This window comes from Myotis yumanensis, unplaced genomic scaffold (genome assembly GCF_028538775.1).
Source record: "Myotis yumanensis isolate MYYU_CA2020_CCGP unplaced genomic scaffold, mMyoYum1.0.hap1 SCAF_1, whole genome shotgun sequence".
Taxonomy (NCBI): domain Eukaryota; kingdom Metazoa; phylum Chordata; class Mammalia; order Chiroptera; family Vespertilionidae; genus Myotis; species Myotis yumanensis.
In genome coordinates this window covers 142,459,651-142,483,285 of record NW_027223752.1, presented here as the reverse complement: position 1 = coordinate 142,483,285, position 23,635 = coordinate 142,459,651, and the positions used below count along the sequence as shown (strand labels likewise).

The following is a 23,635-nucleotide window of genomic DNA, read 5'->3' as shown; positions in this document are numbered from 1 at the left end:
GTGTGTAGTCATTTGTACTATTCTCTGAACATTGTTACTGAAATATAAATGAAATTGTTCAAGTATAACACAGAAGCTGTAAACTCAGAATAAAGACCATAATCATAAATTCAACAGTAAAAAAATATATATCCTACTAGCCATGCAGGTCCAATTCTGCTAAAGTATTTTTCCAATCATACCATGTTGAAGTGTTGATAATTGTCCATTTTCATTTATTAGACTACATTTTAATAACAATAAATTATACATTATGAATATTTATATAACAAATTTTAAAAATGCTATAATCTAAGCAATACCTGGAGAGAGCCAACAGTGGCACCATTCATATAAGTCCAGAACACCAGGGTACATTTTGGTCCCGTGCGTGAAATAACAGGAGTGAGGATGTCAGCCATGTCACCAAATTTTCCATTTGAGCTATCAGCATACAGGTACCAGCCATCTGTGGTATTTCTAGGGAAAATATGATGTGTTTATAAGATATAAAGAAAACAGAAAATCACAAAATATAGTTTGTCATTTATCATATTTTATCATTCTACAGTTTTTCCTGAATATAACAATGTTTTATAGCATAAAGATGACTCATAACCTTCAGCAAAAATAATTCTTCTATTTTGATTTTGAATCCATGTATCAATTGGTGCAATGTGTGAAGATTATGGTAAAGGCTGAAATTACCAGGTCTAATCTGTAATAACTTGGTTGATTTTTTTACAATGATACTGCCAATACTCTGAATAGCTTTATAGAACTTCTTTTCATGTAAGTTAAAATGAGACCCTGAAGCACTGAATACCTTAAAAAGGGGCATTACAATAAATAAATATATGTATTGATAAATAAAGCATTAAAAAAACAGAATGGAAACTGGCCTAGGGTTCTTCTCATAGATATAAAGGCTGTCAGGTTCAAATTTATTCTCTGTTAATTTAGGTCTGTTTTACTAAGTTGGTAGATAATTTTAGTGTGTCTTTTCTTTCCTAGCTCCAAATTAAAGAAGGAAATAATGGTGGAAACAATTAAATATCAATGTAATCTTGCCATACAGGATAGTGTTTATGCCCCTACTTTAATTGTCAATTCAGAAAAATAGAAAATAAAATTTTAAGACATCTTTGGCAATACACAACTTTCTTAAAAGTTTAAATTTATTAGAGTGACATTGGTTAATAAGATTATATAGGTTTCAAGTATACATTTCTATGATACATTCTTCACAATTTGGGCATTCTGGCATTCTTTCTTTGATTAATTAGATTTCTTACCACTTTCTCATCTAAATATGATGCTAGATAGTATAAAGTTTAAACTTGATAGTTATTAAAACTCTTTTCATTTTGAAAGTTTTATAATTTGATCAATGAAATGTGAGTCAATAGGAAATAGAAAGACAGAAGTATTCATTGATTTAAACTTTCCAGTCTTGCCTGTCCAAGGCACTGGGAATATGACTGTGAGCAAAAGACACAGGGTTTAGCATCTGGCCTCATAATTTACTATGTGGGCAAACACTGGGTAGGTTATTTAACCTCTCAGAACATAGTTTCTTCATTTGTAAAATGGGATAGTTCCATGTATGGTTTTCATAGAAATGAGAAATAAAATAAGTGGAACATCTGACACAGTACCTGGTATATCTTATATATTTAATAAATGGTAGCAGTGATTTGTGGTTAAGAGTTTAGCATCCTTCAAACCACAGAGGATATAAATTAAGACCATTTTTTAAAATATATTTTATTGATTTTCCACAGAGAGGAAGGGGGAGGGATAGAGAGTTAGAAACATCAATGAGAGAGAAACATTGATCAGCTGCCTCCTGCACATCTTCTACTGGGGATGTGCCCGCAACCAACGTACATGCCCTTGACTGGAATAGAACCCAGGACCTCTCAGTCCCCAGGCCGACACTTTATCCACTGAGCCAAACCGGCCAGGGCAAAGACCATTTTTAAGAGAGAGGATTTTTACATTAATTTTTCTGAATTGTGTCTCAATGAGTAAGCATTTCCAACTTTGTTCCTTTTGTCTTAATATTCCAGATATCCAGGGATACCAAGAACAAAGAAAACATACAAATAATTCATTGACTTAAATATTCACTGAGATTCAGCACAATTTTAATAGACATTTTTCCCAGAAATGGACAAGCTTCAAACAGAATAACTATTATGTTATCAAGTACGTACTAGACTTACTGAGGGGATCACCTCATAAGTTATATAAATGTATAACCACTATACTGTATACCTGAAATTAATATAATATTTAATGTCAACTGTAATTTAAAATATTTTTAATTTCTAAGAAAGAAAGAAATACCAAGGACTAAGCATAGCCAATATTATTCTATCAGATGTCAAGATTCATTATGAAGGTAGAATAATCAAGACAGTGTGGTATTGGAGTAAAGACAGACAAATGGGCCAGAGAAATGGATGGAATAGTTCTGAAAGAAATCCACATATATTTGTACACATGATTTACGAAGTTTGGCTCATCAGAGCAGTAAAGGAAAGGACAATATTTTCAGTGTGGACTAAATTAATTAGATAGTCATGTGTGAAAATAAGAAAAAATTGGTATCTATTTCACTGCATTTAAAAATAATAAATTCTAAGTAGATTGTACCAGGAATGTGGAAGGTAAACCAATGAAGCTTATCAAAGACTAGAGGCCCAATGCACGAAATTCATGCCCTTGCAGTCACGGCAATCCCGGCGGCTTGCCTTGGCCCTCGCAACCCCAGCTTCATCTAGAAAGTAATCTGGAAGGACATCCGGAAAGACATCCTAAGGTTGTTTGGCTGTCCAGTCTAATTAGCATATTATGCTTTTATTATTATAGATAATATAATAATACCTTTATAATGTAGAAATTAGAAAGTTTCTCTAAATAATAAATAAAAACTAGAGGCACAGTACATGAAATTTGTGCATGGTGGGAGGGGGTCCTTTCAGTCCAACCTGCACCCTTTCCAATCTGAGACCCCTCGGGGGATGTCCCCGGGATCGGGCCTAAACTGGCAGTCAGACATCCCTCTCACAATCTGGCACTGCTGGCTCCTAACTGCTCACCTGCCTACCTGGCTGACTGCCCCTAACTGCCATCCCTGCCAGCCTGATCACCCCTAACCACCTCTGCCTGCCAGCCTGATCACCCCTAACTTCCCCCCCTGGTGGCCTGGTTGCCCCAACTTCCCCCCTCTGCCAGCCTGGTCACCCCTAACTGGCCCCCTTGCTGGCCTGGTCACCCTTTACTGACCCCCCTACTGGCCTGGTTGTCACAAACTGTCCCCCTCTGCCAGCTTGGTTGCCCCAACTGCCCCCCGCCCCGCCAGCCTGGTTGCCTCCAACTTCCCCCCCTGCTGGCCTGGTTGCCCCCAACTGCCCCCCTGCTGGCCTGGTCACCCCCCACTGCCCCCCCACCAGCCTGGTTGCCCCCAACTGCCCCCCCTGCTGGCCTGGTCACCCCACACACCTGCTGTTCAGTTATTTGGTCGTCCTTCACTAACCCCCCTGCCGGCCTTCTTGCACCACACAGCCTGCTGTTTGGTTGTTACTGTTACTGTGACAGTGTCCTGGACAATTTGAATATTCCTCTATTATTAGTATAGATAACCATAAGGGGAAACACTGGAAACAGAGCTGAATTCAAATTAAGGATTTCTATTTATCAAAAAGTACCAATATGATGATCAAAAATCTGGTGAATGGGAGAAAGCATACGTACCACATTTCATAAATGCAATATTTATTGATGGACTACCATATAGCATGCACTAGCTCACATGTTCAACAGTATATATGTGTATATGTGTATGTGTTGTTATACATACTAGTACATATTATGTAACTACATATATACAAGTAAGAACTGGAGGAAATATTCCAAAATGTTAAAATGTTTATATCTATGTTTGGGGCCATGTATATTTTGTTTCCTATATAGTGCATGGTTCAGAGTAGACCCTCAAAAATACTTGATAAAGAAAATAGACAATTGAGTTTAAAGTTAGTAGAACACGTGTGGAGATAAAAGATGGAGTGGTAGAACTGCGGATTCAGATGAAATTCAGATGACAAGTTGGTAATGTGTTCTAGGCTGGATAAAAACAAAACAAAACAATACAAAACAACAACAACAAAAAAAAAACTTTAAAAAGACAGAGCAAAGCTAATAGATCTGGAGACCGTGGAGGAATTAAGTGAGTAGAAATCCCAATTTTGGCAATGATAAAAAGCATCTCACCTATGGTTCAACCTGAGGTCTCTGTGTTTGTTTCCCAAAAAGTATACAATGAAAATAATAGTAATTTCCCCGATCCATTATAATTCAAAAATATTCAGTCACAAGAATAAATATAAAATAAAATAGTTATAATTATATAATTATAAATCCTTGCAATACTCCCTTGCCAGCAAGAAAAAGAAGGGAGGCATGACAGGAGATCAATTTGAAAATTTCAAACAACAAGACTGCATGTGTGTGTTTATACCGCACTGTGAACACAGTTACCAGTGTAGCAGTATATCATATATGCATTAACTCAGGGCACATGATGTACGTACAATTCCTATTGGAAAAATGAAGAATTACACAACTTGCAATGAACACTTGCCTGTGTTCGAGATGAGATTATTCAACCATGTACCTATAACGGAAATCAACTCCACTCCTAAAATGAGAACAGCAATAATGATCACACATACTGCGCTGTCACCCATAAAATATCAGCATCTCTCTGCCAGCCGTCAAATTGTCTTTCCTCATATAAAGCATTAAGTAATGTTTTATAGAAACATACATTTCCTAATAAAACATCATAAACCACATAGTAAAAGTTTAAAGAAAGTAGTGTTACACACCAGGTGTTGCAAATGCACAGATCATTGATGATAATGTACAAGTTATTTAAAAAGTCATTATAAAAAGAGATCTGATTTATAGTCCATGCTATTTTAAAAAAAAGTCTCCTAGGAGATCAGTTTATAAGTCTTACCATTACACAGAGTAAGCAATTAAAATATTATCTTGCCCTCCCCTCTTTGAGAAGCTCCTGGGTACTCTAATTAAATTAATAAAAAAATACTCTTGCATGGATAAAGTAAAATATTTATGCGTTAGGTAAATTGACCTTTGATCTTATATCAGATGAGGGTCATACTAGTATTCTCCAGGCTTATTCTTTAGGTTGAAATATATCTTTTGATTCATTATAATATTGTAGGCTATTTTAACATAACTGATTGATATTAGCTACTAAGAGTTATCATGAACTTTAATAGCTTCATGATTAGCAGAAATACAAAGTATCCCTTTTAAAAATGCAAGACATCTCAATTTTAAAAAAGGACTTACAATTTTAGCAGAGTGTGTTTGGGTTTCTCTTTCCTAGTCTCATGAAATAAAAATGAAGTAATGAACATTTGTTGTAATTTTATATAACTACCTGGGGTTTTTACCAGCTCAAAATTCAATAACAAAGGTACCAAAGGCAACTATTTTAATGAGAAGCACCCACAGTTCCTGTTTCAATATTATATGACATTCACTAGAGAACAATTATTTGTGAGGCAAGTAGAAAAACGTTAAAAAAGTAACTGAAAATTTTAAAAGTTAAAGAAATTACACAATCAGTTGTATCTATTTATCTCCTAATTCTAAAACAGGATTTTAAAAGGCTCACTAATGTAAATATATTTTTTATAAAATAGATTTTAAGCCAAAGGAACACTAGCTTTTGAGTAAATTATTGTAAGTTTTTAGTTCAATCTTTAAATTAATAAGCCTTTAAATTAGGGAATATTAAATAACAGTCTGTCATTGGACACTCATAACAAACCTCAAACGTGGGATTATAATCATTACCACGTCATGGGGGAGATAACTAAAATTAAATAATTTGCCAGTGGTGATTCCCTAGATGAGTCTTGAAGCCAGGACTTGGATCCATTGCTCTCCCCATGCTTTATATTCTACACTCATTCTCCTCTAAGAGAAGTGTCTGAATCAGCAGCATCACCTAGGAACTTGTTTAAAATGTGAATTCCTGGGCCATATCTCACTCAGATCTCTTGAATAAAACTCTGGGGAAGGGCTCAGCAATCTGTTTAACAAATTCTCCAGCTTATTCTGTACATGCTAAATTTTGAGACTCTGCCTTAAACCACTTACATTAACAATTAAAATGGTATTTACAATTCCAAGTTACTAAATCAAAATGTCAATCCAAAAGAAATACCTAGAAAAATAGATATTCCACTTTTTGTTTTTCTTCTCAAAATAAATACTCTGGGGAAAATAAATAACTATAAGATTAAAACAAAATTGTGACACCTGCTTTTAAACAACTCACTTTCTCTAGTATAGTGAAGAAAAAATAGGTCAGATGTTCTAGGAAAAAAAAAAAAAAGAAGAAAAAAAGAAAGAAAAAAACTAGTAGGGAAGCATTTAGTTTGGAATTAGTCAAATGTATTTGAGAAACGCAATACATAACATTGACACACACACATTTTTTTAAATGTAAACAGCTCTTCTGGAGTTGGGAGTTGTATAATAATTGTCTATTATACTGTTCTTGTTTTTTTTTGTTGTTGTTTTAAATCACACATTCCTAACACTTTTGACACACACACACACACACACACGCACACACAAACACACACACACAAAACAAACACACATACATACACACACACACACACAAAACTGCCACATGGTAAGCACTCAAAAAATATTTGTCAAATGAGTGAATGAAACAAAACTTGATTTTGAGAATCACTAGATAAGTGATAACTTCTAATAGAAATTTTCTGACCCAGCTTTCAAAACATATTAGAAAAAGTTATGAGAGATAAAAGGTATGACAAAACATTATAGAGATCAACAATCCAAGAAGACATAACAATCTTTCATGTACATCAACCTACCAACAGAGCATCAAACTATGTGAGGCAAAAACTACTAAAGAAATAGATGAATTCACTTTCTTAGAAACTTCAACCCTATATCAGAAATGGACACTTACAGCAGACAAAAGATCAGTAAGGACATAGTTAAACAAAGCAACATCATTAATCAACTGCATATATTTGACACCTATAGGCTACCTCATTCAACAACAACAGATTACACATTTGTCTCAAGCTTACATAAAACATTCACATTTAATGAGGACTGTTAGCCGAAATACACAAGTAATTCTTAAAGCTCAACAATGAAAAATCAAATAACTCAACTCAAGAAATGGGCCAAAGACCTGGACACCTCACCAAAGAATATATAATAATGGCAAATAAGCATATGTTATCAGGAAAACGCAAATTAGGGCAACAATGAGATACTCGTACACACCTACTAGAATAGTCAAAATCGAGAATATTAACACCACCAAATTCCGGAGAAAATGAGGAGGAATTGTAAGTCTTATTCATTGCTAGTGGGAGTGCAAAATGGTATAGCCACTTTGGCAGACTGTTTAGTGGTTCCTTATAAAACTAAACATACTCTTACCATATGATTCAGAAATTTTACTACTTGATATTTACCTAAAAGAGTTGAGAACCTTAAATGTATATTAGTAAGTCAAATAAGCCAATTTAAAAAGGCTACACACTGTATGATTCCAATATGACATTTTGGAAAAGGCAAAACTTATGGAGAAACCAAAGGATCTGTGGTTGTCTGTAGATGTGAGTAGGGGAGGGATAAATAGGTAAAGCACATAAAGGATTTTTATTCAATGAAAATACTCGGTATATAATGTTGGATAGATGGCATCATACATTTGTCCAAACCCATTTAATGTATCACACCAAGAGTGAGCTATAATGTAAAATATGGATTTGAGGTGGCTTGATATATCATTGTAGGTTCATCAATTGTAACAAATGTGCCCGGATTCGTTCTAGAGAATGAAGCAGGGATCATTTAGCACATAAGGAAAGGATCTAGACACAGAGAGGCGGATACAAATTATAAATAGAAATAAGATGAAAGATACAAAAATGCTTAGTAAATGTTAACCTGTGACATAACTGATACTGTTATTATTTTATTGATTTCAGTGTTAGACAAAAATAAAAGAGAATTCTTTTAACAATGTTAGCTAGCCATACTAGTTCTTAACCTCCTCACAAGCATTTGTAAATGAGGAGATTCATGTTGTGCCATTACTTCCCTGTGCTTTGCCACCAGGGTCCAATAGCAGTATTGTAATGCCTTATATACTTTGTTAAGGATGACCATGAATTATCATTCTTTGACCTTTGCACTATTCTACAGCTTTGCTCATCAGCCATGATTGGTTATTTATAGCATCACTGGTCTGTGATAGAAAGGTCGATCTAAATTCAAACATGTTAGAAGTATTTTAAAATGTAAACAAACACCACCACAGTGTTTTGTGACTGATGGTCTGTTTTTCTAATAATATGAATACAGAATGTCAGATTTAGTGGAAATTACACTAAAGCAGTCCTAGTAGTGAAATGGAAATAGTATAAGCTACAATAGTTAAGTGCTGTTAAAAAGAACTGTTTTTATTTGAACATGAACAATAAAAGGTTCTAGTCCAGGATAATTTAACAGCAGATTTTTCCATTTCATAAAAAACCTATCATGTCCTTTCACTGTATACCAGGCTTGAAATATGCTGATTCTATTGCCTAGAATTATTGGGTGTTCATACTTATATGTTTTAGAAATTTTTGATAGAAAATTACATTATTGAATTTAAGAATTGAATTTTGAAATAATGTAATATAAAATAAATAAAAATAATTTAATTTGTTAAATCTACATTTTCTAATTAACTTTCCAAAAGTGTTCTCAGATGTCATGAGTCCTAGCTAACAGTATGACTGTGTTTGGTTAGAAAACTTTGTATTTAATTTAAAAAAGACAGCAAAGTAATCCTTGGCAAGAGATTTAAGTCTCCACTTTAAAGAGAACATGAGAAATTTTAATGTTAAGCCTAGTGATTTTCCCAAATACATTCTAGATCAAGACATTTTGTCTCTTTTTTTTAAGATATATATATATTTTTTTTTTTTATTTCAGAGAGGAAGGGAAAGGGAGAAATAGAAACATCAATGATGAGAGAGAATCATCAATCAGATGCCTCCTGCACGCCCTCTACTGGGGATCAAGCACACAACCTGGGCATGTGCATTGACCAGGAATCAAACCATAACCTCCTGGTTCATAACTTGATGCTCAACCACTGAGCAACACCAGCCAGGCTTGTGTCTTTTTTTTCTCTTTTACAAGAAACTTCATATATCTCAAGTAAAACATATCCAAAGTTAATAAAAATATTATATCTGTGCATATGTATTAAGAATATAACATATAAGGGAATAATTCACAAAATCATTAAAATTCTTTCTATAGAGCTTAGAAAATAGAATGTATTTTATTCTCAAAATTTTGTTATTATCACCAATCTCCTTTGGTTTTGTCTTCAGCTTGGCTTTATTTTTAAGGATTCTCCTCCTTTTGTCCAAATATTAAATATTTCAATCTTGTTGTTGCCTTTTCATCATTCATGATGTCCCTTTTTTTATTAGTCACCTGGCATGAGACCAGCACTATGCTAGGTGTTGACTAAAACAGTCAAAGTAGTCAGCCTGCTTTCCCTTGACATGGTTTATAGTAGTGGTTCTCAACCGGTGGGTCGCAATCCCTTTGGGGGTCAAATGATCCTTTCACAGGGTTCGCCTAAGACCATCGGAAAACACATATATAATTACATATTGTTTTTGTGATTAACCACTCTGCTTTAATCATGTTCAATTTGTAACAATGAAAATACATCCTGCATATCAGATATTTACATTACGATTCATAACAGTAGCAAAATTACAGTTATGAAGTAGCAATGAAAATAATTTTATGGTTGGGGGTCACCACAACATGAGGAACTGTATTAAAGGGTCGCAACATTAGGAAGGTTGAGAACCACTGGTTTATAGTGTCATGAAAAAGTTAGACAAGTAAATTAATATTGATGGTATTCTGTGACATGTGCTGTGCTGCAATACAGAGACTACCCAGAGAAAAACTATTTGGATTTGATTGGAGAGAGGGATCAGGGAAAGTTTCCTAGAAGTGTTGACTTCTAATTAAGCTTGGAAGGATGTGTAGGAGGTTGTTAAATAAAGGTACTGTGGCATAAAACAGTCACATTTGGAGAATAATAGGATTTGTTGGGTGGATAAAAGAGTGGATTGATGAGGAGGCCACAAAAAAAATAGACAATAAAAGATGTTAATGATAAGTGTGATAACTTACCTTACTATAATAATCATTTTACCATAAATATATATATATATAGAATCACTACTTTGTATGTCATACACTTACTCAATGTTATATGTCAATTATATCTCAACTAGTGGCCTGGTGCAAGAAATCCATGCATGGAGTGGGGGTTCCCTCAGCCCAACCTGCACCCTCTCCAATTGGGGACCCCTTGGGGGATATCTGACTGCTGGTTTAGGCCCGATCCCACAGTAATGCAGCATCAGCATCAGCATCGCCTGAGAACTTGTTAAAAATGTAAATTCTAGGGTCCCCCGACACCTACCTAGTCAGACATTGTGTAGTGAACCTAAGGTTTCTGTGTTTTAACAAGCTCTCCATGTAATTTTGAAAACCAGTAAACTAAAACAATCCTCAGCAAAGCAATATGAGTTCACCTTGATTGGCTTATATCAACAAAATCTCGATTTTGGACATTAAGAAAGAAGGAAGACAAGAATGGTTTGGGGCTTTGAACATTTCTTGGTTGTTTTCTCTCCTGGTTGCCATCACTAGCATGTCACCTATCTCTTCTCCCTTTTCTTCAACATTATTTGTAAAGTACCAGTTTTCTGACTCTCCATCTCCTGTGGCATAAAATTACAATGAAGTCATGTCAAATCTTTCAAATGCTTGGCTTTTAGGTAAGAGAAATTCACAAGAAAATGGAGGATAGTGTTAAAGAGCACAGACATTAGCTTCTGTGAGATCCAGATTTACAGTTTCCATCTCTCAAGCTCACCAAGTAGGGTGCCCACAGGCAAGCATCCTTAAGCCTTGGTTTGCTCACTTGTAATTAATTTGAAGATAATTATACCACCCCCAAAAGTTCACTGGGAGGACTTGACATGATTGCATGAAAGGCATCTTCACCAAACCCATCACATAATAAACACTCAATTAGGACTGCTTTTATTTCTAGAATGCTTCATTGTATGAAAGCCACTACCTTTCATTTATCAGGCCTCTTGGTTAGTTTTGTGTAGTAAAAGAGGACATGCAGGAGAACACATATCTACTTAAATATCAGAAATTAATTTAAACTTTACATTTCCCTGATTTTCATTAACAGCATTCACTTAACTGTTTTGATATTGTTCTTTGAAAAAGTAAAATTAAAGGTAGGTTTTAAGTATAAAAACAGATATAATTTATCTTTATTCTACTTAAAGCTTACTACTAATAAATAAATCACCTGAAGTCTTCAGAGAAAAATTATTTAAAGAAGAAATAATTAAATTAACATTAATAGCCAGAGCCGGTTTGGCTCAGTGGATAGAGCGTCGGCCTGTGGACTGAAGGGTCCCGGGTTCGGTTCCGGTCAGGGGCATGTGCCTGGGTTGCGGGCGCGTCCCCCGTGGGGGATGTGCGGGAGGCAGCTGGTCGATGTTTCTCTCTCATCGATGTTTCTGACTCTCTGTCTCTCTCCCTTCCACTCTGTAAAAAATCAATAAAAATTTAAAAAAAAAAAAAAAAAAAAAAAAAAAATTAACATTAATATCTTTCTTTAGCTCATACATTTAGATTATGAATTGGTATGCACATAATTTGTGTTAGTATCTATTATATGCAAGACTATGCATGATTTTTAATGCATACATTTCATGTATTTTTATAAATACTTTTAAAATAAACACTATGTTGAGAGATATGTATCCATTCATGCATGAAGAGATAATAGTTACTCTATGATCTTCATTATTGCTAAACCCTTACTAAAATCTTCCATCCTTTGGTTACATGCCCTTAAAACCAATCACAAACATAAACAAACAAAAAAACCCCACAATTTTTAGTCTAATCTGCCTATTAACCTCGATAACTAAGGCAAAACTACCCTTCTTAGATAATAATATCATGAAGAACTTGAGGAATATTAGTTCTAAATATCAATCTTACTGGAAAAACCCATGAGATTAAAGAACTATATTTTGAATTTCATTATGACTGCAGTTATAAAAGGTAGACTTTGTAAGATCAATGTAAGTAATACTTAGGAGAAAGTACTGTGCTAGACAGGATTATTAATAAAATCTACCTCTGCTCCTACTTTATGGTTTAAATTGACTATCACATAAACTCTTAGGAATAATTCATGTTTTTAGAGTTAGAGATATTTGGATAGCTGCATTAAAGTGATATCATTCTGTAAATAAATGTCTTCTTCAAATTCAAACTATAAGCATCACATGTAAATAAAATCCTTCACACTGTATAGAAATAGCAATCTTCCTTTATGCATATTTCTATGCCTACTCAATGAAAGACACAAATGTAGGAGATAATAGAGACTTCATTTCTGCTCTATTAAGCTTACTTTATATTTTCATACTGAGCCTCATGTAGGCCTTATTAATTTGTTCAATTTATTTTAGTATCTCAAAATCCACAAAAAACTGTAAGAGAAAGTTAGTGAATTTTTTTGAAACAGAAGTTAAAAACCAACTTTGATGGTAATCCTTACTGATTGAAAATATTACAATAAATTAATAATGTTTATAATGAAGATTAAAATGTCAAATAGAATATGAAACTAAATCAAGCAGGTACAGGTAAAGAAATATTTCTATTAGAATATAATTAAGAAGTTTGAATGCAGATTATAGTAAGAGATGCATTTAGCTAACTAGGAAGACACTTTATAAGGCCATCTAAAAAAACAACAACAACAAAAACAACACACAAACATTTTCAGGCACTTTTCTTAGTATTGGAATTTAGGGGGAAAATTCAGGCCAGTGGATTCTATGAGAGTTATATCCTAGTAGGAGAAAGAAAACAAACCCAGATGGATATGTACAGAAAAAAATTGATGGAATTAATGCTAAATATCTGAAAAGTGAGGACAGTCATAAAGGATATTATTGAAACAAATAATAACTCCAAAGTAAAAAAAAAATGTCTTTTACATCTCCACCTCGCTCCCCTGCACTTGATGTAGTTTGCTTGACAAACATTCTAAAGTGTAAATGATACCATTTTCTTCCTGGAATCTTGATCACAGCCATATATTCGCTCCACTATCACTCATAACTTCTAGTCAAGGTTCTCATCTGATTTAATTCTGATGTAAATACTCAGTGCCCTTAAACTTCAATATAATGGCATTGCTTTTGGGGAATCTGTAATGTTATTTTTTAGACATATCCTGCTCATATTTTGTTATACAATCTTTCACTGCCTTCAAAGATATGATGCCAACCTCAGAAACAAAACTTACTTTTACTTCTTTCCTAAAGTGATAACTTGTTTTCATCTTTTCTAAGTGGCACCCATTATTTTTGTGAATTTCTTCATTCCCTTTCAGAGACCCATTCTTTTCCCTTTATGCCTGATAATAATTCATAGTGTACTAGGGTGAGTGTATGTTACAAACAGAGCAGAAAATTCTTCTTTAATACTCCAGAGAAACAATCATTCATTATAAATGGGAAAAAATAATAGAATTGCCTCTGTTGACCTCCAGCTTATGGTCCAGGGAGGACATTTAAGGACTTTAGTTTTTCAGAGATTCTATTTCTCTCTAGTTCATGTCAATAAACCCCCTCAATTATTTCAGCTAATTTTCTTTCAGCTTTCCCACTCAATCCTGTCCACACACGTACCAGATTTAATTTTAATTCAGTTCTATTATCTTATAATTTATATGTATAAAAAATCTGAAATGATTCCTGTGTGCCTCAACTGCCACCCCCACAACTGCCAATATTAAACTCCTCAGCATAGTATTCCAGGCTCTCTGCAATTTATCCAACATTTCCTTCCAATCTTAGCCACACTGTAAGAACTACACATTCAGTTTGCATTATGAGACGTGCACTCGGATGGTTGTTTTGCATGCATTTTCTTGCTTATGGCTGACAATAACCATATTAGATATATACTCTTGTGCCCACTTTTTCAGATGATGAAACTAAAATGCAGCTTACACCATCATCTAGGTCCACACAGCTAATGAATGCTAGATCTGGGTTAAATCTAGTGTTATTTTATTTCAGTTTGTGCACTATAGTAGGCTAAATAATGGTCTCCTAGATACCAGATTCTAATCCCTAGAACCTTGTAATACCTATTACCTTATAGAGCAAAGCCTATGCAGATGTGATTAAACTGAAAACCTGAGATTGAGTGATAAACCTGAATAATCTGGAAGAATGATAAATAGAATCACAAGTGTTTTTTTATAAGAGTAAGGCAGAGGGAGATTTGACGCAGATGGAGGAGGGAATGTGACCACGGAGGCAAAGAGTAGTTTGATGTGACCACTGACCAAGGAATGAGACAATCACTAGAAACTTGAAAAGGCAAGAAATAGATTCTCCCCTAGAGTCTCCAGAGAGGGAGGAGCCCTGCCAATACCTTGGTTTTGGCACAGTGATGCAGATTTCATACTTTTGGCTTCCAGAACTGGGAGAAAATCATTTTCTGTTGTTTAAAGCCACCAACTTTGTGATGTATTTTTTTACAGTGGACATAACACACTAATACTGGCATTGAACTCTGCTCTACACTGCAGCCTTGAGGACAACCCTTGGTTCCCAAATCAGAATCAATTTGAGAAAGAATTAGAGTAATGCCCAAAGGTCTGGGTTCAAAGACATGACTTCCAAGTCTGTAGTGGCCTGAATAGGAAATTCAAACAACCCAAAACTAAAGGAAATGAGGTACTCAGAGGCTGGGAATAGTCTTAAAAAATCAAGGCATGAAATGAGAGTTCGAAAAGCATCAAAGACGACTTGGGCCAAAAGTAGCACTAAGTACTTATTTTAGTTTCCCTTAGTTTTCATACAGTAAAAGAAAAACTGGTGATTGGACATGGTAGGGTTAATCCCTCAAGATGGAGAGAAGTGATTATGTCTGAGGGAGAAATGCCCATGTGTCAGCAAGCTAGTAAGACAGGTTTGATGAATATAGTCACATGGATTCACATTGGAAGAATTAGTATTGTTAAAATGCCCATACTACTACTTGCCCTGACCGGTTTGGTTCAGTGGATAGAGCATTGGCCTGTGGACTCAAGGGTCCCAGGTTCGATTCCAGTCGGGGGCGTGTGCGTTGGTTGCGGGCACATCCCCAGTGGGGAGTGTGTGAGAGGCAGCTGATGAATGTTTCTCTCTCATCGATGTTTCTAGCTCTCTATCCCTCTCCCTTCTTCTCTGTAAAAAATCAATAAAATATATATATTTTTAAAATGCCCATACTACCCAAAGGAACCTACAGATTTGATGCAACCCCTATCAAAATTCCAATGGCATTAAGAGAAATAGGAAAAACAATACTAAAATTCTATAGAAAAAAAAATACTCAAAATAGCCAAAGCAATTTTGAGAAAGAAGAGCAAAGCTGGAAGCATCATGCTTCCTGATTTCCAACCATATTACAAAGCTATAGCATTAAAAACAGTATGGTACTGGCATAAAAACAGAAACACAGATCAATGGAACCAAATAGAGAGCTCAGAAATAAACCCATGTTTCTTTGATCAACTAATGTTTGATAAAGCAGGGGGAGCAAGTATATTCAAGGGGAAAAGAACAGTCTCTTCAATACATGGTGTTGAGAAAAGGATATTCACATGCAAAAGAATAAAGTCAGGTCCTTATACTACTCACAAAAATTAACCCAAAATGAACTAAAGACATGAACATAAGAACTGATCCTTTAAAACTCCTAGAAGAAAACATAGACAAAAATCTCCTTGATATTGATCTTGGTAAATATTATTTGGCTGTGACATCAAAAGCACAAGCAACAACAACAACAAAAAGAAGTGAGTCTACATCAATTTAAAATAGTTTCTCTACAACAAAAGAAAATATCAACAAAATGAAAGAGAAACTTATAGAAATGTAGAAAATATCTGCAGACCATATTTCTGATAAGGGGTTAATATCCAAATTATATATGGAACTCCTGGGCAAAGAACCCAAATAGACATTTTTTCCAAAGAAGGTATTCAAATGGCCAACAGATACATGCAATTGTGCTTACTCTCACTAATCAACAGAGAAATGAAAATATAAAACACAGTGAGATATCACCTCACACCTCTAAGAATGGCTATTATCAAGATGGTAAGTGATAAAAGTTGGGTAGGAAGTAGAGAAAAGAAAACTCTTTACACTGTTGAGGGAAATGTAACTTGGTATAGTCATTATGAAAATAGTGTGAAGGTTCTTATAAAAACTTCCTTATGACCCAACAATCCCAGTTTGGGGTATATTTCTGAAGGAAATGAAATCAGTATCTAAAAAGATATCTGTGCCTCCATCTATGTTCATTGCAGTATTATTTACAATAGCAAAGACATATAAAGTATCAACATTTCCATCAATGAATAAAGAAAATGTTATACATATATATTTTCAACCATAAATTAGAAACACCTGCCAGTTGCAATGTAATAGATGGAACTTGAAGGCATTATTCTAAATGAAATAAGTCAAGCCCTAACTGGTTTGGCTCAGTGGATAGAGCATCGGCCTGTGGACTCAAGGGTCCCGGGTTCGATTCTGGTCAAGGGCATGTACCTTGTTTGCAGGCACATCCCCAGTGGGGAGTGTGCAGGAGGCAGCTGATCGATGTTTCTCTGTCATCGATGTTTCTAACTCTCTATCCCTCTCCCTTTCTCTGTAAAAAATCAATAAAATATATTTTTTAAAAAAGAAATAAGTCAAACAGAGAATGACAAATACTGCATGATCTCACTTATGTATGGAACCTATAAAAGCCAAACTATAGAAATAGATGGGAGAATGGTGGTTGCCAGGGGCAGGAGGGAGAGAAAATGAAGGAAATAGTTATCAGATGAATAATTTCTATATGATATACAGCCTCTTGACTATAGTTAACAATATGGTATACTAGGAAGTTGCTAAGAGAGTAGATCTTAAATGTTCTCACCACACACACACACACACACACACACACACGGTAACTATGTGAGGTGATGGAAATGTTAACAAACTTTATTGTAGTAATTATTTTACAATATATACATATGCCAAATTATCGTGTCATATAACTTAAACTTACTCAACTTTATATTTCATTTATATATCAATTAATCTGGGGAAAATATCACTCTGGGAAAAATAATAACAAAAACTTAACAAGGATACAATTGGTAGACATAACTGTACGACCTAAGAATTCTGAGATGTAAAAATATGATAAAAAGTAAGAAAAGGCTAATAAAAATGGGTAAAATCATTTCAATATTCAATGATGAAAAAAACCTCCCTCAATGCTTTAAAAGATCTTATAAATCAATAAGAAAGACACACACACAAGCACTAGAAACTGAAAACCAAGCAAAATAGCACAGATAGAAAACACACATATACGCCCCGCTACACACACACAGAAATACTCCTGGACCAGGCACAAAGAAAAAAAATAGGTTACCCTCCTTAGTATTACAAAAAATGAAAAATACAGTTAGCTGTTACTTTAACCTGTCAACTGAAAAATATGGAAAAATAATTAAATACTCAGTGTTTGGTAAGCATACAAAAAAATAGACACTATCATATGTGCTGTTTGCAAAATGGTACATTTTTGGAGACTAACTTAAAATTATAAATAAAATATTTTAAAATGTAAATATTACTTAATATAAAAGTTCAACTCCATATGTTTTTTTACTTTCATGACATAATCTATAATGTGTACAAAGTTGTATATTATTCAGTAAAGACTGATTACATTTCTGAATAATCAAAAGCAACTCATCAATCAACTAGTAAGGAAATGAATTAGTGAATTATGGTACATCCATTTAATGGAATACTATTGACCCCTTAAAAAGTATTGGTAAAGAGTTGCTCATTGATTGTATATGAAATAAAAAGTGGAATAGAAACAATGTGGTTGAATTTGTTACCATAGTTAGTTAGATAAAGGAAGGAAGCAAAGAAAGTCAGACATTGTGAGTCAAAATGGTGCAGGGGGAGGTGCTTGACCATAGAGGCCTGTCAGTCTAACCTGGGAAAGGAAGGGATCATGGGTGAGGGGTAAACCCATCAGAAGCCCGCAAAAGATTGGGAAGTTGATTGGCTGTTTTGGAAAGGCACCTAATTATAATCCCAGGTGAACAAAGAAGCTCTCTCTCGCTCCTGAGCCACATTTGCCCTGCAGGTTCCTGTAACAGGTGACTATGCGGGCTAGTGGCCACCTAGCGTCCACAGCAGACTGTGTGGCTCTAAGGGTTAATATGCAGCAGAGGCTCTGGACAATGGCCTTTGTTCGGACCTTGCTGAAGACACGGTTGGCTTTTTCCGTGGCGGGATGGAGGGAGATAGGACATTGGGAACTCAGGAAGAGAACTCCTTTGATTTTGCATCACAAATAAACCTTTGCACAGCACAATCTTCAGTGTGTGGGTTGCTGAAATGCTTTTCTCACAATGCTGTGGAAGAGCCTGATTACAACCAACAACATTATGAACCAATTTGCATTAAAAATACATATGCATAAATGCACAATGCTTTCATCATGGTAAAAGGATTTTGCTTGATGTTGTTTATCTTATCTATATATATGACATTTTTTAAGATAAAAATAAATTTATTCTTTTGTGGTAAAAAAAAAAGGATTTTTGTAGAAATAACAAAGTTAAGAAATTCTTAAGGGAATCAGTATGTGGTTTTTACCCATAATATTATTTTAGTTTATTAGTATTATCCAAAAAAAATCCAAAGACAAAATCCCTTCAGGTGTTACTAAAGACAAATAGACAACCAAGACAGACATGTAGAACTGATAAATTGTTATCTGACCCTCCACAGCAGACTTCTCTTTCATCATGTAACACATTATTGAGCACTACACTTATATTCATGTACTTGCTGCTTCCATGTCTGATTAAGCTTTCTATCTCAAGATCAGATGTTCAGGAAATACGGGTACATTCCTAACAGACAAATGGTATGCCTAGATGCAAGGCTACCGTTGCATCTTCTAGGCCATAAAGATCTTTTATTTAATTAATTGATGTATCTTCATAAATCACTGTATCCGAAGATCATGTTGATGTTGCAAAATATTTCATTTGTGACCTAGTATGTTAGCATTTTCAAGTCCTTGTCGTAATGTAGGACTTAAAATCTAATTTATCTTTACTTAATTAAAGAAATACGTTTTTTTCTCTAGATTTTTGTAAAATAATTCTGTGCATACAAATATATTTACTTCATTTTAATGTGGTTACAGAACAAGCATATTTAAAAACTTATATAATGAAAACAACTGTTTATTTCTTAATACAATTGTAACCATGATATAAAAGTTATTATTTTGTTACTAAGTTGATTTTTGGTAACATAACATAAAATCATACACAATATTACATTCTTTTTTTTTTAAATATATTTTATTGATTTTTTACAGAGAGGAAGAGAGAGGGATAGAGAGTTAGAAACATCGATGAGAGAGAAACATCAACCAGCTGCCTCCTGCACATCTCCTACTGGGGGTGTGCCCGCAACCAACGTACATGCCCCTGACCGAAATCGAACCCGGGACCTTTCAGACCGCAGGCCGACACTCTATCCACTGAACCAAACCGGTTTCGGCAACATTCTTAAAACCTGATCCTGAACAGCAAATATTCCATCTAAGCACATTATTTTAGGTATGTTTTACAAGTGTTATTTTCAGCAATGATTTCTCTTAACTTTCATGTTTTCAAGCCACTATAGTTAATTTTTAAAATTACTTAGAGAGCAACTAAAGGACTTGTATGCATGCATATTAGCTTAACCAATGGACACAGACACTGGGGCGGTGGGGGCTTGCCCAGGGTGGAAATGGCTGGGGAGTGGGGGGGCGGTGATCAAGCGGGGGGAAAGGAGACATATGTAAAACTTTAGACAATAAATAAAAAAATAATATAAAAAAATAAAATTACTTATCAAGCTAAAATACACTGAAAAAAAATTAAAGAGGTTTAATTCACCAAATCAAAACAAATTATTAGTATATTTGCAAATATAAAGAATAGGTGCTTAACTCAAGGACAACCTATAATAAAAGCAAATTTTCTTGTGCTTTAGAGGCACAATTATGCATTATATGTAGTCCTGAAGCAACACTGCCAAAATGCCCCTTCTCACAGGTATTAAACCAGTTAAGAGAAAAGTATAATGGTTAATTTAGATTTTGGCTGTATGCAGTTTTATTTTTATTTCAATAAACTGTTTCAAAAGGCTGATATTTAACCATTATTCAAGATTTATAAAACTGTATCTTTTAAAAATTATGCCGGAAGAGTGATAAGGCATCTAAACTGGCCTATAAAATATTAACTTATCTTCTTACCAGAAAAGGCTCTCAGAAAGCAATAATTCTGGTATTTAATGCCTAAGAGACTAAAGCATTGAAAATTGTTATTTTTGCAGAGCAGGACATGTTAAAATATTTTCAGTTTTATTGAAATTTTCTGCTACATTTATATACAGCACTTAGATTCATTATTAGATGCCCAGTTATAGCAAAGAGACAATTTGCATTATCTATGTGACTTCTAGTTCATGATGTCAAGCTTAAACAAATGCATAATATATACAGGAATGTAGGTGCATTTGCCACAGTGAGGACTTAAATCATTTATACCTTAAAGATAATGATCAATGTTATACATAAAGAGAAAAATCTAAGAAAAAATACTTCTACTTTACAAATAAACAAAATACTAAAGGAAAATGTGTCAAATGGTTTAAAACAATCTATAATCAATCCCTAAATTCCAAAATATTTTAAAATATCTGTTTTTTCCAGATAAAAATGAGATTGGTACATTTTGTTTTGATCCAATGGAAAGACAGGTGTCATTTTGATTAGAATCAGAGAAGAAAACACATAGGCAAAAGGTTTGAGAAAAATGTTGGAAATTATACAAAGAATGAGGCAATCTAGAGGGTGTCTTGAAATTATGTGTCTTTTAGAATTACTCAGAGTAAAGAGTTTTCTCCCAAACTATTTCTCAATTATAATCGTTACTTTAGAGCACACAAATTATATTTTATTTTTAAATGCAATTACCTTAGAAGAATGTTTTTATTTCATTGTTTGTCCTGAAACATTCTATAATTTTTTTTAAATATTTTTTTATTGATTTCAGAGAGACAGGGAGAGGGAGAGAGAGATAGAAACATCAATGATGAGAGAGAATCATCGATGACCTGCCTCCTGCACGCCCCACACTGGGGATGGAGCCTGCAACCACGGCATGTGTTCTGACTGACAATCGAACCGCCACCTCCTGATTTGTAGGTAGATGCTCAACCACTGAGCCATGCCGGCTGGCTACAATTTTTTAATTAGTCATGAAAGATAATGATCAATGTTATACATAAAAAGAAAAATCTAAGAAAAAATACTTCTACTTTACAAATAAGCATTCACTACTTTCCCCATTTTTTTTCAATTATATATGAAAGGATATACTTAAGCCCTCCCATTCTGTTAATTAAACTTCCATCTTTTATAGCACTGGCCTAGAGTGAAGTGATGGGGCAGAAATTTGAGAACTGCTTTAATGATTAGTTCCTAAGACACATGTTTAAAACATAGTATGTTGTCACTTACTTTGTATGGTCCACCGATGGCCTGTGGTTTTCTTCCCCATGATGAATACTGCTTCCATTACCAAGTCCCCACCTGAATGTGTTTGAATCTTGAATTAAATTTTCAGGGATTGGCTGGTACCATTTACACAGGCTTCCTTTTTCAAAGCTGCAAATTTCCATTACTTGAATAGGAGGGAGCAAAGACAAGAACAGCTAATCAAAATAAATGTGTCAGTAAATGGTGATTCCTATCTGCATTACCATTTTCTTACTTTTGGGTTTTCTAAAATTATAATCTAAGTTTAACATAATTAAAATAGTTAGGCAAATGAGTTGTGTAATTTCTAGAAGAGTTTTAAAGAAATCTTGTTTATTATATTCAAATACCTATAGTAACTGAAATACTGGGGATAAAGAATCTGCTTTCATGAAGAAATGAGATTTTAATTAGCTCCTAAAGCAGCAACTTAAGCATTGCCAGTCTCTTATAACATAACACATACATTGCTTTCATGACCTCCAAGTTCTGATAAGCCTGTTCTTTTTTCACAGTAATATTAACAAAGCTAAACTTTGGCCCAGTCTCTAAAGGGGTTTTTTCAAATTTCAAACTAAAATTCAAAACAATAAGATTTACAATAACTTTTACAGTGGACCTCTTTGCTTGAAAGTTTTCAATATTCTTATAATGACTATATTCTAATATTACACAAAATTGCAAGTCCATTTTTTATTTTTTATCTATAATACAAGCCTAATATGCTAGTTAGACCAGACAGCTGAACGACCTTCCAGATGTCATTCTGGACATCCTTCCTGACAAAGCCGTGGTGGCGGGGGCCAAAGCAGAGGCAGTTAGGGGCAATCAGGCAGGCAGAAAGAGAGGTTAGGGGTGATCAGGCAGGCAGGTGAGTGGTTAGGGGCAATCAGGCAGGCAGGCAAGTGGTTAGGGGCGATGAGGCAGGCAGTCAGAGTGGTTAGGGGCGATCAAACAGGCAGGCAGGCAACTGATTAGGAGCCAGCGAGATTGGGCCTAAACCAGCAGGCAGACATCCCCCAAGGGGTTCTGGATTGGGAGAGGGTGTAGGCCAGGATGAGGGACCCCCACCCATGCACGAATTTCGTGCACTGGGCCTCTAGTATTTAAATATGTTTCTACTGATTTTAAGAGAGAGAGGCAGAAGGAAAGGAGAGGAATAGAAACATCAATGAGAGAAAAACATGGATAGATGCCATTACTGGGAATTGAACTGGTGAACTGATATCTTAGTTCTACTGAGCAACACTGGCTGGGCACAAGTCCTCTTTTTTTTTTTTAATACATAGGTTGTGTATGAAAATCCTCTCTCTCTCTCTCTCTCTCTCTCTCTCTCTCTCTCTCTCTTTTCATGTGTCTGTCAATCTTAATTCCTCTACTGATTGAATAAAAGATTCAATTCAATGTGTTTTTGCATACACTATAAAAAGCCTGGTGTGCACTCCAGCTTTTAAATGGCATAAACAATGATGATATACCATTACACTATTTACAAACTGTGTCCAAGATTTAATGTAAAAACTGAGATAGAAACACTCCATCAAAAAAAGTTATTTTTAATGTTGACATTCAGGTATGTTGCTTAATCCCTTATATTAATATTGATCATATTATATTTATCTTGTGCAAAGATTCTTCATATCATTAAAAAATATAAGAATTATAGATTTTTAAAAAATGTTTTGAAGACAAAGTTTCAGACAAGCAAGAGGAA

The 23,635-nt window shown here is 34.6% G+C and overlaps 1 protein-coding gene across 1 annotated transcript in view; it reads right to left on the bottom strand.

Moving 5' to 3' along the window:
- The window catches only part of MALRD1 (MAM and LDL receptor class A domain containing 1), a 597,781-nt gene that overhangs the window by 366,276 nt on the left and 207,870 nt on the right, over positions 1–23,635 (bottom strand). Inside the window, exons 22-23 of the mRNA XM_070426883.1 lie at positions 21,904–22,066; positions 303–459 (exon numbers count right to left, since the gene is read on the bottom strand). Coding sequence (XP_070282984.1) covers positions 303–459; positions 21,904–22,066 — 320 coding nt within the window. The remainder of the gene's footprint in view (positions 1–302; positions 460–21,903; positions 22,067–23,635) is intronic.